The sequence below is a fragment of the Cololabis saira genome, chromosome 23 (assembly GCF_033807715.1).
Source record: "Cololabis saira isolate AMF1-May2022 chromosome 23, fColSai1.1, whole genome shotgun sequence".
Taxonomy (NCBI): Eukaryota; Metazoa; Chordata; class Actinopteri; order Beloniformes; family Belonidae; genus Cololabis; species Cololabis saira.
Window position 1 is genome coordinate 7,882,754 of NC_084609.1, and position 13,575 is coordinate 7,896,328.

General features: G+C 37.6%; 1 protein-coding gene across 1 annotated transcript in view; it reads left to right on the forward strand.

Annotated features, from left to right (window-relative positions):
- si:dkey-159a18.1 (sortilin) overlaps positions 1-12,862 on the forward strand; it is a 34,560-nt gene extending 21,698 nt beyond the window's left edge. The window contains exons 13-23 of the mRNA XM_061715244.1: positions 1,557-1,709; positions 3,561-3,658; positions 3,751-3,850; positions 4,444-4,618; positions 4,995-5,188; positions 6,496-6,688; positions 7,486-7,602; positions 7,691-7,835; positions 9,172-9,278; positions 11,228-11,345; positions 12,245-12,862. Of these exons, the coding sequence (XP_061571228.1) occupies positions 1,557-1,709; positions 3,561-3,658; positions 3,751-3,850; positions 4,444-4,618; positions 4,995-5,188; positions 6,496-6,688; positions 7,486-7,602; positions 7,691-7,835; positions 9,172-9,278; positions 11,228-11,345; positions 12,245-12,259 (1,415 nt within the window). The 3' untranslated portion in view covers positions 12,260-12,862. The remainder of the gene's footprint in view (positions 1-1,556; positions 1,710-3,560; positions 3,659-3,750; positions 3,851-4,443; positions 4,619-4,994; positions 5,189-6,495; positions 6,689-7,485; positions 7,603-7,690; positions 7,836-9,171; positions 9,279-11,227; positions 11,346-12,244) is intronic.
- Positions 12,863-13,575: the final 713 nt, after the last annotated feature.

The window sequence follows — 13,575 nt, forward strand, 5'->3', positions numbered from 1 at the left end:
AGTTACCTCAACTGCCACAAAAAACTGGAAGCGGGTCTGAAATCAGAACTAAACATGCACGTGCGCCTTTTACACGTTCAATGAGGTCGAACACTTCTTAACCATATAACTTGATACAAAACTATAGGCAATATATTATAAATTGGCTAAAATGTGTAGCTTGTATACGACCAACTGGTCATGTGACCACTCTTTATCAACAGGTGAATGCATAGGCCTGTCTAATGAGCAGCAGCTCAGGTGTTTGTCTCTCTGGTCTCTCCTGTATTTTTATAAGATAAGATAAGATAATCCTTTATTTTCTCCCTCAGTGGGGAAACTTATTTTGTTGGCAGCATTACACACATGCAGGGGAGGGGTAAAAAATAAAAAATATATATAAAATATGTATAATTACAGAAATATGAGCAGTATATACAGTAGATTGAAGGAAGGGAAACAGTGCAAAAAAAGTGTGTGTGAGGTAGACTGGCAGATATTGCACATATGATATTGCACATCTTATGTTATTGCACAAGTTATTGTCCAGTGGCTACTGAGAGCAGGCCTGGTTGTGGAGTCTGATGTCAGCGGGGAGGAAGGACCTGCGATGCCTCTCAGTGACGCATCGCGGGTGACGAAGCCGGTCACTGATGGAGTTCTCCAGGGCTCTGACAGTCTCATGAAGGGGGTGGAAGATTATCATTATTATTATTATTATCATTATTACCGTATTTTCTGGACTATAAGCCGCACCTGCATACAAGCCGCATCCGCTCTATTTAAAAAAAAAAAAGATATGCAAGCGGCAGATATTTATGTTGTTAGATTAGATATTTACTACATGTACAGAAGGATTTTGAACTGTAAATGATGTACATGTTTGTACCTAAATAGATCCTTTCCTAACAGTGTCTTTTAACACAGCAGCAACTTTGCTGATTAAAACGGGACAGAACCAAGAGAAAATAACTGGTATTTATTTATCTATTTATCTGTTTGAAATCTGCTTCTACTTCTATCTGCTAAAGAAGAAGTAGCGTATTCTTCTTTGCATTTATTTTGTCTTAGTTTTGATTCTAATTCTGGTTAGAGTGGTGGAAGAAAAATCCACAGAAAAGCCGCACCTTTGTATAAGCCGCATGGTTGAAAACCTATGAAAAAAGTAGCGGCTTATAGTCCAGAAAATACGGTACTCTTATTTCCTCTCGTCTTTGCCTCGGTTCTTCAGTTCCCGCCGTCACCTGAAGCGCCGGTTCAGGTGTAAACAGGGGCCATGAGGGCCTGAGGGGTTTTTATCTGCTGAATTTGAGTTACGCAGCAAAAGCTGACGGTCGTATCTGTTGGATCTGAGCACCACACACACACACACACACACACACACACACACACACACACACACACACACACACACACACACACACACACACACACACACACACACACACACACACACGCCCTTCATGCCTCTGGCTGTGCTGGTGATGGATGGTGACTTGATGCTGATGCTGAGGTTCTGGTCGGGGCTCCGCCCTCCACATGCTCTCACATTACCCACAATGCTCCCTGATTGCCAGACACGTACTTCGGGACCATGTACACCTCGGACGACCGCGGGATCCTGTTCTCCAGGTCCCTGGAGCGCCACCTGTTCGACGGCCACCGGAAGAGCGACTTCGCCAACATCACGTCGCTGCGAGGCGTCTACCTCACCAACAAGCTGGATGTGGGTACGTGGCTCCGCCCCCCACTTAACTGATCTGTTCAAAACTCTCTTTGTCGTCATTAAATCATAAAAGGTCCATGATGGGTTTTATTTTTGCAGTCAGGCTATTTAAGGAGCGTCAGTTACTGACATCTAGTGGCCTCTTTGAGAATTGCAGTCAACGTTCAAGGTTGAAAACATACCCACACATCCGACGTCATGCACAGCTGTAACTGAGCCATAATAAGTAGTGCATTATGGAGATTAAAAACGGAATTCACTTAATACACACAAAATAACAGAACTGAACTGCAATTTACATAAAAGTTTTTTTTTTTTTCTTGGAGTAAATTAACTTTTCTTTGGAGAAAATGCTCCAAGGGGAGTCACTAAAAGCTGGGGACACTGTTTGCTTCTCTGCAGACACAGTTTGTCACGAAATACCTGAAAAATATCAGATACGTCATGAAAAACTGATGACAGGAGAAATTAAACAAAAGTAAAATTATTTGTTTACAGCATGAGCTGTTGCAGTTTCTTTCTGTTTTTGCAATTTAAATGGATATTGAAAGGCCTATTTGAGTTATTTATTTCTTAATTATTTATTTCATGCGAATAACTTTTGTTTATCTTTTGTTTATGTCCAAAAAGGAATGTTTTGTTGGACAACAGAATAACTAGTGCCATGTTTTTGCCTTTGAATATGTTTAAAGTAGGCATGTGTTGAAAGAAATGGATTTTCCGATTCTAAAGCTATTCTCATATCAATTCTTAAAAATCGACTCGTAAGTGAAAAGCATAAACGTTACAACACAAAGAGGCTGACAATCATGTACTTTAACGGTGACGTCTGTAATAGAGACACGCACACTCATACACACTAATACACACCCCCAACCCTGCACAACCATGGAGAGAGAAAGCAAAATAAAAATCGCTGATATTTACATGTGCGATAAGAGTTGGAGAGGGAGGAAATAAATGGCTTCTTAAAATCGGAGCTGAGGAAAATACGCCTCGATTGATTCGTCTCTGGTGTTTTTACATGTTTTTATTAAAATTATTATTCTTTTTCACACTTTTTCATTGCAAAGGTTCCTCATTATGACTCTCTTTAGTTGGTGCTTTGGATATTTCAGCTTAAATTTGAAAATGTTTAGTTAGTTCAATGAAGTTCATATTTTCTATATTTACTATGACTAATTTAGTTTCTTCTGTTATCAGACACGGTTTGTCATGAAATACCTGAAAAACGTCAGGTAAGTGATGTGTCTGATGACAGGAGAAATTAAAACAGCTAAAATTATTTGTTTACAGTATGAATGGTTGCAATTTCTTTCTTTTTTTGCACTTTAAATGTATATTGAAAGACCCATTTGAGTTATTTATTTCTTAGTTATTTATTTCATACAAATAACTTTTGTTTATTTTTTGTTCATGTCCAAAAAACTGTTTTATTGTTTTAATGTTTTATTGGACACCAGAATAACTAGTGCCATGTTTTTGCCTTTAAATATTTTTAAAGGTATGAAAAAAAGTTTTCAGTCATGATTGCATAAATTGTCTATATTTCATTACTTTATTTACTGTTTCGAGGTTAAATTTGCATAAAATGCTAAAACCCAAATTCTCAAAAATTAAAAACCGAAAATGGAAAAAAAATAAAAACGGATTTCATTAGTAGCCCAGATTAGACCCACGTTGGTTTGTCGTCGGCGTAGAAGAGCACAGACATGAAGATGGTCGTGATAGTCGAATCATAAATATCAAACATGGCCGATGTGACGGGATGGTGGGCGGAGTTAGTTCTTTTTTATTTAACTAAAACGTCTAAAAGCAGTTGTGAATTGGTTGTTTTGTTGTTGTTTTTCCGCAGACAGCCGTGTAAGATCTGTCATTTCCTTCAACAGAGGAGGAACATGGCGGCAGCTTCACAAACCGGAGAACGTGGACTGTGGAGACCACGTTAAGAGCGTGAGTCTAATCACTTTCATTACTTTAATCTGCGTTTATTAAATTAAAAATTAAATTAAAAAATAGATAAAATATTGTCTTTTTCCCCCAAGTGCAACCTGCACATCCACGGAGAACACAGCCGGAACAACCGGATCGTTCCCATGCTAGCTCTGTCGGCGCCCACCGCCATCGGCCTCGTCATCGCCCACGGTAACGCCGCCTGTGTCTGTTTCCGTGGCGCTGTGTTTTGCTCCTAAAGGTAGAAATTTTAATATTCCAAGGTTGAATCCTGATGACATATATGTTGGTAATATTAGGCTTCAGAACGTCACATTATGCAACAGAAACGTCACCAGCGTCATGTGTGCGACCTGTGTTTACAATTAGTTCGGCCACCGTCAATATTTTCTTGTATTTTACCTGTTTAATATTCTAAAGTCACACTTAAAAGTAACTCCACTTCTCTGTCACTCCAAACGAAAGACTCTCGTTCCGTCTTGGAAGTAACTGGAAGTTACTCGTGTCATTTGTCGACGTTTTTTTCCAGGATTCTGATTGGCTAGCATGACTTTATGCTTCTCGTTACACTGTCCCCTGTAGGTTTGGCTGCTCATAGCACCTTAACAGCATATTTATTCTATTTTATTTCGATATATAATTTACTGTAGTTAATTTGTAACTGCATTTAATCCTGAAGTTTTGTACCTTTTCTGTATATATCTGTCCATAAAAACAAAACAAAAATCTGTTTCCGTGGGCTCCTCCCCGTTAACCTCAGTGATGACGTCCCCTCCTCCCTCCAGGCTCCGTGGGGGATTCCCTCTCGTCATCGCAGAATCCCGACGTGTTTGTGTCCTCGGACGGCGGCTACAGCTGGAGGGGCACCCTGAGGGGCCCCCACCACTACAGCATCCTGGACTCGGGGGGGCTCATCGTGGCCGTGGAGGCCCACCGGGAGGGACAGGTCAAGACCGTCAAGTACGGACCAGCCGGCGGTGACTAAAGCTGCTTTCCTCGACGAAAATTATGACTAAATATCGTCGTCAACGAACCTTTATCGCCTGAGGAAAATGAGACGAGACGCAACGAAAATGCTGGTTATTTGACGATAACGATAACGATAAAAATAATTAAATATAAAATGCAATATTGTAGAGGAATAAAAACGTTGGCGACTGAAACTTGACACGACTAAAAGGAGAATGATCGTGACTAAAACTAATAAAAACTACAATGATAGCTTGACCCAAAGACTAGACTAAAACTAAAACTGAACCAGGCTGACAGAAACAACACTAGCAGTGCTGAATCTCTGGTGTCCTGATGTAAATGATGGCTGAATTCTCCTCGTCAGGTTCTCCACTGACGAAGGCCGGTGCTGGAAGTCGTACAACTTCACGGAGCAGCCGTTCTTCTTCGCGGGCCTGGCGTCGGAGCCGGGCACCAAGGCCATGAACGTCAGCGTGTGGGGGTTCCGGCCCGAGGACGACGGCCAGCCCATGTGGGTCGCCGTCACCATCGACTTCCAGAGCCTCATCACCAGAGAGTGTGAGTCGCCGCCCTGGTGGCCGCCGTAGGTCTTCCTCGGGTGGGGGGTTGTCTGGGGTTCAGGACAGTGCTGGCGCATTCTTCTTCTTCTCTATGCATGTCTGAGGACGAGCAGGGTACTGCACAGGCCTGTTTAGATCAGATTAGATTAGATTATTGTCCCACAATGGGGAAATTCACATGTTACAGCAACAAGACAAAAAAGAAGTCAACAGGGATTACAGATGTAATAGCAGGTAATGCCACCAGTATCAGCAGTTGTACCTGGGCTCGTAAAAGGGAAAGAAGATTGCAAATTGTTAGTTTATTATTATTATTATTATTATTATTATTATTAATATTATTATTATTATTATTACTATTATAATTTTATTTTCGTTATATTATAATCTTTATAATACTATTGTATTACTATTATTTTTTATTATTATATATATATATATATTTTATTATATTATGTTTTATCATTATATTATTTTGTTATTGTATTATTACTATTATAATTATAATTATTGTAATATTATGATTTTTATAATACTATTATTTTTTATTGTATGTTTTATTATTATTTTGTTATTATTATTATTATTTTTATATTATTATTATTATTATTATTATTATTATTATTATTATTATATACACAGTGGTTATTATTTAAGATTCTTTATCGTCATGTTCGTACTCGCTGTAGACACAACAAAATTACAGGTGCTTTATCGAAGTTGCTGGTCCTTATATAAATAAAGTGCAGAGAAAATAAAAGTAAGGTAAGTAAAATATAAATATGTAAGAATTTTTTTTTTAAAAGCTAAAAAATAAGAAAAATAAATAAAGATTAATAAAACCAAAAGATGCTAAAGGAAACAATGCTACACAAATTTTCCATTTGGGGTTCAGACCTGGTTGTTAAACTGTTAAACAGCAGCAGGAAGGAACTACGATATCTGTCCTTTACACACATGGAGTGAAAGGGCCAAAACACTCTACATGAGTTAATGTTGGTGTTCCACAGGGCTCCACACTGGGGCCACTTCTGTTGTCTTTCAATGTGCTTTCTTTGGGCGAAACAGTTGGAAAACATTAATTTTCAGTTGTTATGCAGATGACGCCCAACTCTACTTATGTATAAAGCCTTGTCAAAATACCTCATAAGTGTTGTGAGAAGTAATAAGTGGTAAAAGCTTTGTTTGCTTTCCTTTTTTAAATATATGCAGGTCGTTAATGCAACAACGGGGTGATATGAACAGATCAAAAGAAGTCAAACAGTTTGTATTTATAGAAACTTACAGTAACGGTTAATCCAACAGGTGACGACAGCGACTACGAGGAGTGGTTGGCTCATGCTGCCGAGGGGGCGGGCTCTGACAGAGAGGGGTGTGTCCTGGGCGTGAAGGAGACCTATCGGAGGCTGAAGAAACAGTCCGTGTGCAGGAATGGGCGGAGTTTCGTGGTGAAAAAGAAGCAAAGCCCGTGCTTGTGCACCCGAGACGACTACCTGTGGTACGTCCGGCGGCCTGTTCGCCGAGCGCAGCATCGATAAAAGATGTCAGCTTTAACACCTTTCATTCTTACAGAAGAATATTAGGGCCATGCAGGAGAAAAAATACTTTAGAGGAGGAAGATTTTTTTTTATTGTGCACTTCGAGAAAAAAGTTGAAATGTTGCGAAAAAAGTTGAAGTACAATTTTAAGAATAATGTCGAAATTTTGTGAATAAAGTCAAAATTTCGTGAATAAAGTCGAGGAGAAAAAATATTTGTGGGGAAGATTTTTTTTATTGTGCACTTCGAGAAAAAAGTCGAAATATCGACAAAAAAGTCAAAATGTCGAGAAAAAAGTCAAAATGTCAAGAATAATGTTGAAATACAATTTCAAGAATAAATTCAAAATTTTGTAAATAAAGTCGAAATTTCGAGAATAAAGTTGAAATACATTTCGACTTTTTTCTCGAAATTGTACTTCAACACTATTCTCGACATTTTTTGACTTTTTTCTGAAATGTCGAGAAAAAAGTCGAAATGTTGAGATTAATGTTGAAATACAATTTCGAGAAAAAAGTCTAAATTTCGTGAATAAAGTAGAGATTTCGCCTTTTTTCTCAACATTTCAACTTTATTCACGAAATTTTGACTTTTTTCTCAACATTTCGACTTTTTTCTCAAAATTGTACTTCAACATTAATCTCGACATTTCAACTTTTTTCTCGAAGTGCATAATGAAAAAAAAATCTTCCTCTAAAACATATTTTATTTTTCTCCTGCCTGGCCCTAATACTATTCCGTACGTTCTCGTCAACAGCGACTACGGCTACCACCGTCACGTCAACACCTCCGAGTGCGTGAGGCAGCCGAGCGCCGCTAACCAGACTCTGGAGGTTTGCCTGAGCGGGCAGGAGGACGAGCTGCTGACGGAAGGGTAACGGTTGCAGTACCTCAGACCTCCACCAGAGGCCGCTCTTCCCTCACCAGCTAACACCTGAGTGTGTTTCCCTACGTTTCCGCAGCTACAGGAAGGTTCCCAGCGACCGGTGCGAGGGCGGATTCGCTCCTCACCTCGCGGTGCCGACGGTCATCCGACCCTGCGGGCCCAAAACCAGCCCCGGTCCGCCGGCCAGGTCCACGTCTTCGGTCACACACTTCGATACGCCGGTCAGTAGATACACGCTTTTATAAAAGTATCAACTGGGTGTTACCGTGGCAACGCTAGATGCCAAAAAGCGGATGAAAATTGCAAAAATTTGGACGCTCATTGCTCGGCCAAACTTTATAGTAGAGACATCATTCCATTTTTCAAAGACTCGGTTCGCTTTGGCCTAAACGCAATTAGACCTCAATGTGCCAATTATTACCGTTCTTAGTGGTACCGTTTTTTTATTTCGATTTTATTTTAGACACTTGTTGCTAGGCAACAGGTTATCGTACAGACATCATTCCAGATACAATGATACTTCAGATAAAAGTATCAGCCGGGTACCACCAATATTTGAGTCGGACTGTATCAAGGTGTCTCTTTTCTGAACGCAGCAGATCAAACTGCCCCCCTGTGGCCTGGAGTGGTATTACTACATATAGTGGCTTTAATCTTTTTTATATTAACTTTTTTTTAGTTGGAAGTAGTTTCACAACATACGTACAGCAATATAACACTCACAACAGACCCATAGACGAGAAAAAGAACCAAATTTAAAGAAAAAGAAGAAAAAAAATACCTTAATAATAATAATAAGAAGAAGAAAAAGACAAAAAAAAGGAATTCATGATTAAAATAAAATAAATGGGGGAAGGGGGGAGCTCAGTCAACACAGTGGTGTCTAGTGGTTACAGAGGAGGTCTGGGGTCTGGAGGACCCAGGCAAGGCTGCTCTTAGTTTGACTAGAGATGCATTAAATGGAGAGAATAAATGTCCCCATTGTGGGATTACTAAGGGAAAATGTATATATTTATTATTATTATTATTATGTCAAAAGGACTCAATATGACTTAACAGACGTCTCCAGGTCCTTTCAAATGACTGTAAGGAGCCGTTGAGGGTAAATCTGAGCTTTTCAAGACTCGTGACCAGTAAAACTTCTTCCACCCACCAATTATTTCCATTTAAGGAGTATAACAGGAGGGTGAAGGCGAGGGAATTCTGTATAACTCTAGAGGTAAAAGGCTGAGATGGTTGTGTTATATTCTGTGCTAAGAGTTTTAAATTAGAAATGAGTCTCTCTTGTTCAGGATCAAGAGCCAGTAGCGAATCAATCAATGCTTCTGGGGGACGACGGGGGAATTTGGGGTTCTGATTCTGAACAAAATGCCTCATCTGAAAAAAACTAAATAGATGGAAATTAGGCAAGTCACATTTTTTTGTGAGCTCTTAAAAGGACATAAAAGTCCCTCGGTTGTGCTTTAACCTTTTTTTAAATATGTAATCATCTGTTGTTTTTCTTTTTAAGCTCATTTGATTGCGTTTAAACTGAGTAGACGAGCTGTTGTTTTCCAGAGGGAGCGGCTGGTGCTGATCCTGGTGTGTGGGGGGGCGGCGGCCGTCGTCCTGGTGGCCGTCGTGTCGGCCGTCCTGGCCGTCAGGAGGGTCGTTTACCGGACCAGGTGAGTCTCTCTAACACACCTGGACCGTTCCCACGCCACGTCCCTGATGTGGTCCCTGATCGCGTCCTTTTTTCTTTTTTTTTAATTGAACGCAATTTATAAACAAGAACACACATTTATACAAACTGCTAGTAGAGGAAATAAAATACAATATAGGAAAATAGAACATATCATGAACAAGAGACGTATACACAAACAATAAGGTAAACATAGGTAAAATTAATAACAAAAAACATGCAAAATACAGGCATTTTAATAATAATAATAATAATAATAATAATAATCAATTTTATTTATAGAGCGCTTTTAAAAGATCTCAAAGATACTTCACAGACACAAAGATAAAACATAGAGATCAAGAAAATTAAAATTAAAAACAACAGGATAAACAAGTTAAGAGATAAAAGATAAGATAAAGGATAAGAAACAAATCACACATTAAAAGCTGTTCTGAAGAGGTGAGTTTTGAGATGCGATTTTAAGGCAAATAGCATCGATATTTCAGGAAGAGATTAAAATAAAAGATACTTTGATATATCAGCTAATAACTTTTTTGAAGTTATTTGACTTAATTTTTCTTTATAGAGACAAAAAAAAGTTTGAAATCATTTAAAAACATTGAAAAGAGGGCTTCATTTAGTGTATATGATATTTAGCCAGTAAAAGAATGGCATTAACCAAGAGAGACACTGATTTGTCAAATGTATCTAGGAAAAAAATAATATTAGCGATTTTCTAATTTTTCATTTTTAAAGATAGCCAATTTGTAATTTCACGCCAAAAAGTTTGTGAGACAGGACACAATAGAAGCATGTGATCAAGTGATTCTTCAGATTCATTACAAAAAGCACGGGGGTCAACTTCAAATTTAAATCTTTGTCTCAAAAATTCAGCGGTTGGATACATTTCATTGATCAATTTAAAATTAGTTTCCTGGGGGAATGGGCCATTTGATATAGTTTGAGTGGGCTTTTTCTACTGTAGATAAACTTAAAGACTGTGAAGTGTCAGAATATAACCCTCTGTAATAGTCATTAAATGATCTTGACTTAAAGACACCACTTATAAACTTAAATTTCTTACATTACATTTCTTATCCAATAACCCATAATCAGTGTTGGGTACCGTACGTTGCGCGTCGCCGCATACCCTACGCCGTAAGTTCTGCGTTGGTGTAACGCAGAACCATAAATCAGCCTTTAACGTGATCTTACGGGATTTTGCGGGATTTTACGGGACTTCTGGTGCTGATCTGGGCACTGCAGTAATAAAGTTCCAACTACAGGACTGTCTCAGAAAATTAGAATATTGTGATAAAGTTCTTTATTTTCTGTAATACAATTAAAAAAACAAAAATGTCATACATTCTGGATTCATTACAAATCAACTGAAATATTGCAAACCTTTTATTATTTTAATATTGCTGATCATGGCTTACAGTTTAAGATTAAGATTCCCAGAATATTCTCATTTTTTGAGATAGGATATTTGAGTTTTCTTAAGTTGTAAGCTATGATCAGCAATATTAAAATAATAAAAGGCTTGCAATATTTCAGTTGATTTGTAATGAATCCAGAATGTATGACATTTTTGTTTTTGTAATTGCATTACAGAAAATCACAATATTCTAATTTTCTAAGACAGTCCTGTAAATGTTCATTGGCAATCGAGTTATGTTGCAGCTCAGGTGATATTGCGGAGTAATCCAAAAGTAATGTAACTAGTAATGTAACTAGTTACTTTCAGCAACCAGTAACTAAGTAGTGTAAGGGATTACTTTTTTTTAAAGTAACTAGTAATATGTAATGGATTACTTTTTTTGAGTAACTACCCCAACACTGCCCATAATCCTCAATAACTAACGCAGGAAGTGCCGACTTAATATCTCCATACATTAGAGCACTTTTAATCTGATGTGGTCCCCGATCTGGTCCCTGTGGTTCTCCCAGGACTCCGTCGTACCGGTTCTCCAACCTCCGGACTCAGGAGGACAGCAGCTTCGTCACGCCCGACCTGGAGAGTGCAGCCAGCAGCAACGGCACGGCCGGCCAGCCGGACTCCGACGACGTAAGAGCCGTCTACGCTGGAAATGCACGTTGTATTCCTTCACTATGCCGCTATTTATTCATTTATCTAAACAGAAATGTTCAAGTTTAATTCAATTCAGTACTGCAGACCTCTCTGAGAGCAGCTTGGTGGTCTGGAGGATTCAGGTGTGAGTTAAAATCCCAAGAGAGAAAGACATCAGCAATGATCGGAGAGAAGCGACAGAAGCTGCAAACATCAAATAAAGAATATCGACTGACCTTCTAGTCATTAAATTTACCATTAACTCCTCTGTATACCAGAGTTTTGTGGAGAAAAATGTGAATTAAAGCAAAAAAAGATTTTTAAAAAGTGGCAAAACTACAACAATATATATATATATATATATATATATATATATATATATATATATATATATATATATATATATACACAGGGCTGTCTCAGAAAATTAGAATATTGTGATAAAGTCCTTTATTTTCTGTAATAAAAAAATGTCATACATTCTGGATACATTACAAATCAACTGAAATATTGCAAGCCTTTTATTATTTTATTATTTATATTATAATATTGCTTGATTGATCATGGCTTACAGCTTAAGAAAACTCAAATATCCTATTTCAAAAAAATTGAATATTCTGGGAATCTTAATCTTAAACTGTAAACCATAATCAGCAATATTAAAATAATAAAAGGCTTGCAATATTTCAGTTGATTTGTAATTAATCCAGAATGTATGACATTTTTGTTTTTTTAATTGCATTACAGAAAATAAAGAACTTCATCACAATATTCAAATTTTCTGAAACAGTCCTGTATATGGTCAGGAGTGGTGTTACTACAGAGAGTGACTTTAACCTAGGTAGGATTTTTCCCCACACGCTCTCATACTTCTGTTATTTCTCTTATTTTGACAGGATCTTCTTCAATGACACGTTTTCATGGAGGCAGTGAGACCAACTGCACTGACAAACACCGCTCGCTACGTTTTCTGGGACTTTTTAGAGTATTTTACTTGGACTGCCTCTCTGGTCTGGTTAAGTTCTGTGGTTTTTAATGAAAAAAAATATAAAAGTAAAAAAAAAAAAATTACTTATTTATCTCCATTGTAACTTTGCTTTTCTTGGTTTTTGTAACCGATTTGTACAGTATTTTTTTTATTTAATTGAGCTTTTCTGTTCTGTAATGTGAAAACAAACCTGAAAGAATCCTGAAAATGTGCCTTTACTTAAAAAAAACAACAAGAAAAATGGATTTCTACTTCATGAAAACGTTATAATATCTCTTCTTTCGGATGAATTCAGAATAATTTAAGTGTTATAATTGGTATATTCAAAAGGAACGTTTGCATGACCTGCTGCTGGAACACCGCGTGGCCACCCGGGGGCGCTGGCGGGGCTGTCACGTGTTCACTGTGCTGCAAAATGGAAAGAGAAGAAGAACTAACAGGAAGTTGTGACGGAGTAAACGTAGATTTTAGAGACAGATGTCTCACTCGTTGCAAATTTTCGTTGCAACTGTCACAACGTATCGTCTAACAGTAAGGAACAGGAGTTAAATTTTTGCAAAGGAGGTACTTTTTAATTTAAATTTCAGATAGGACTATGAAATAAAAATGAAAAAAGCTATAAAAGCACCATTCACAGGTTTGGTTGGTGTTATGCAGCCTAAGAAATTGACCAAATCACCTTTTTCATGTGCATTGTTTTATTTATATCATTTTTTTATTGTTATAATTTAAAGTTCATGAGAGGATCAACATTGTTCATGCTCAAGAAGTGGATTTTTTACTAAATTGGTGTAAAATGACCCCCTCTTATTTATTTTCGATATGTTTATAATGTTTTAGTACTGAGTGAAATGCATTGGATTTTGTCGTGAAGGATGATTGGTTTTACCTTTTTTATTATTATTATTCAAATCTTTATTAACATTTTTGATTCATTTGTCTTTATGAATGTGAAACATTTTGGGACTCGAGGATTATTTGGCTTGTTTTTTTTTCTCCACAGAAAGTGAGGAAAAAGAAAATTGACCGATATTGTTTTCCTTTTTTCTGTTGCTTGAAACTTTGCAGGAAATGAGTTTTAGAAAGTGGTTAAAAGAATAAATAAATGCTCTGGCAACCCCTGAACCTGGCTGTTATTTTTAAAAACTCACTTTCTGTCCTTATTTAGTAGTTAATCAGCAATAGAGAAAAAGAGAAGACACAAAAGAGAGACGGTGGTAATTTACATTTTGACAGTTC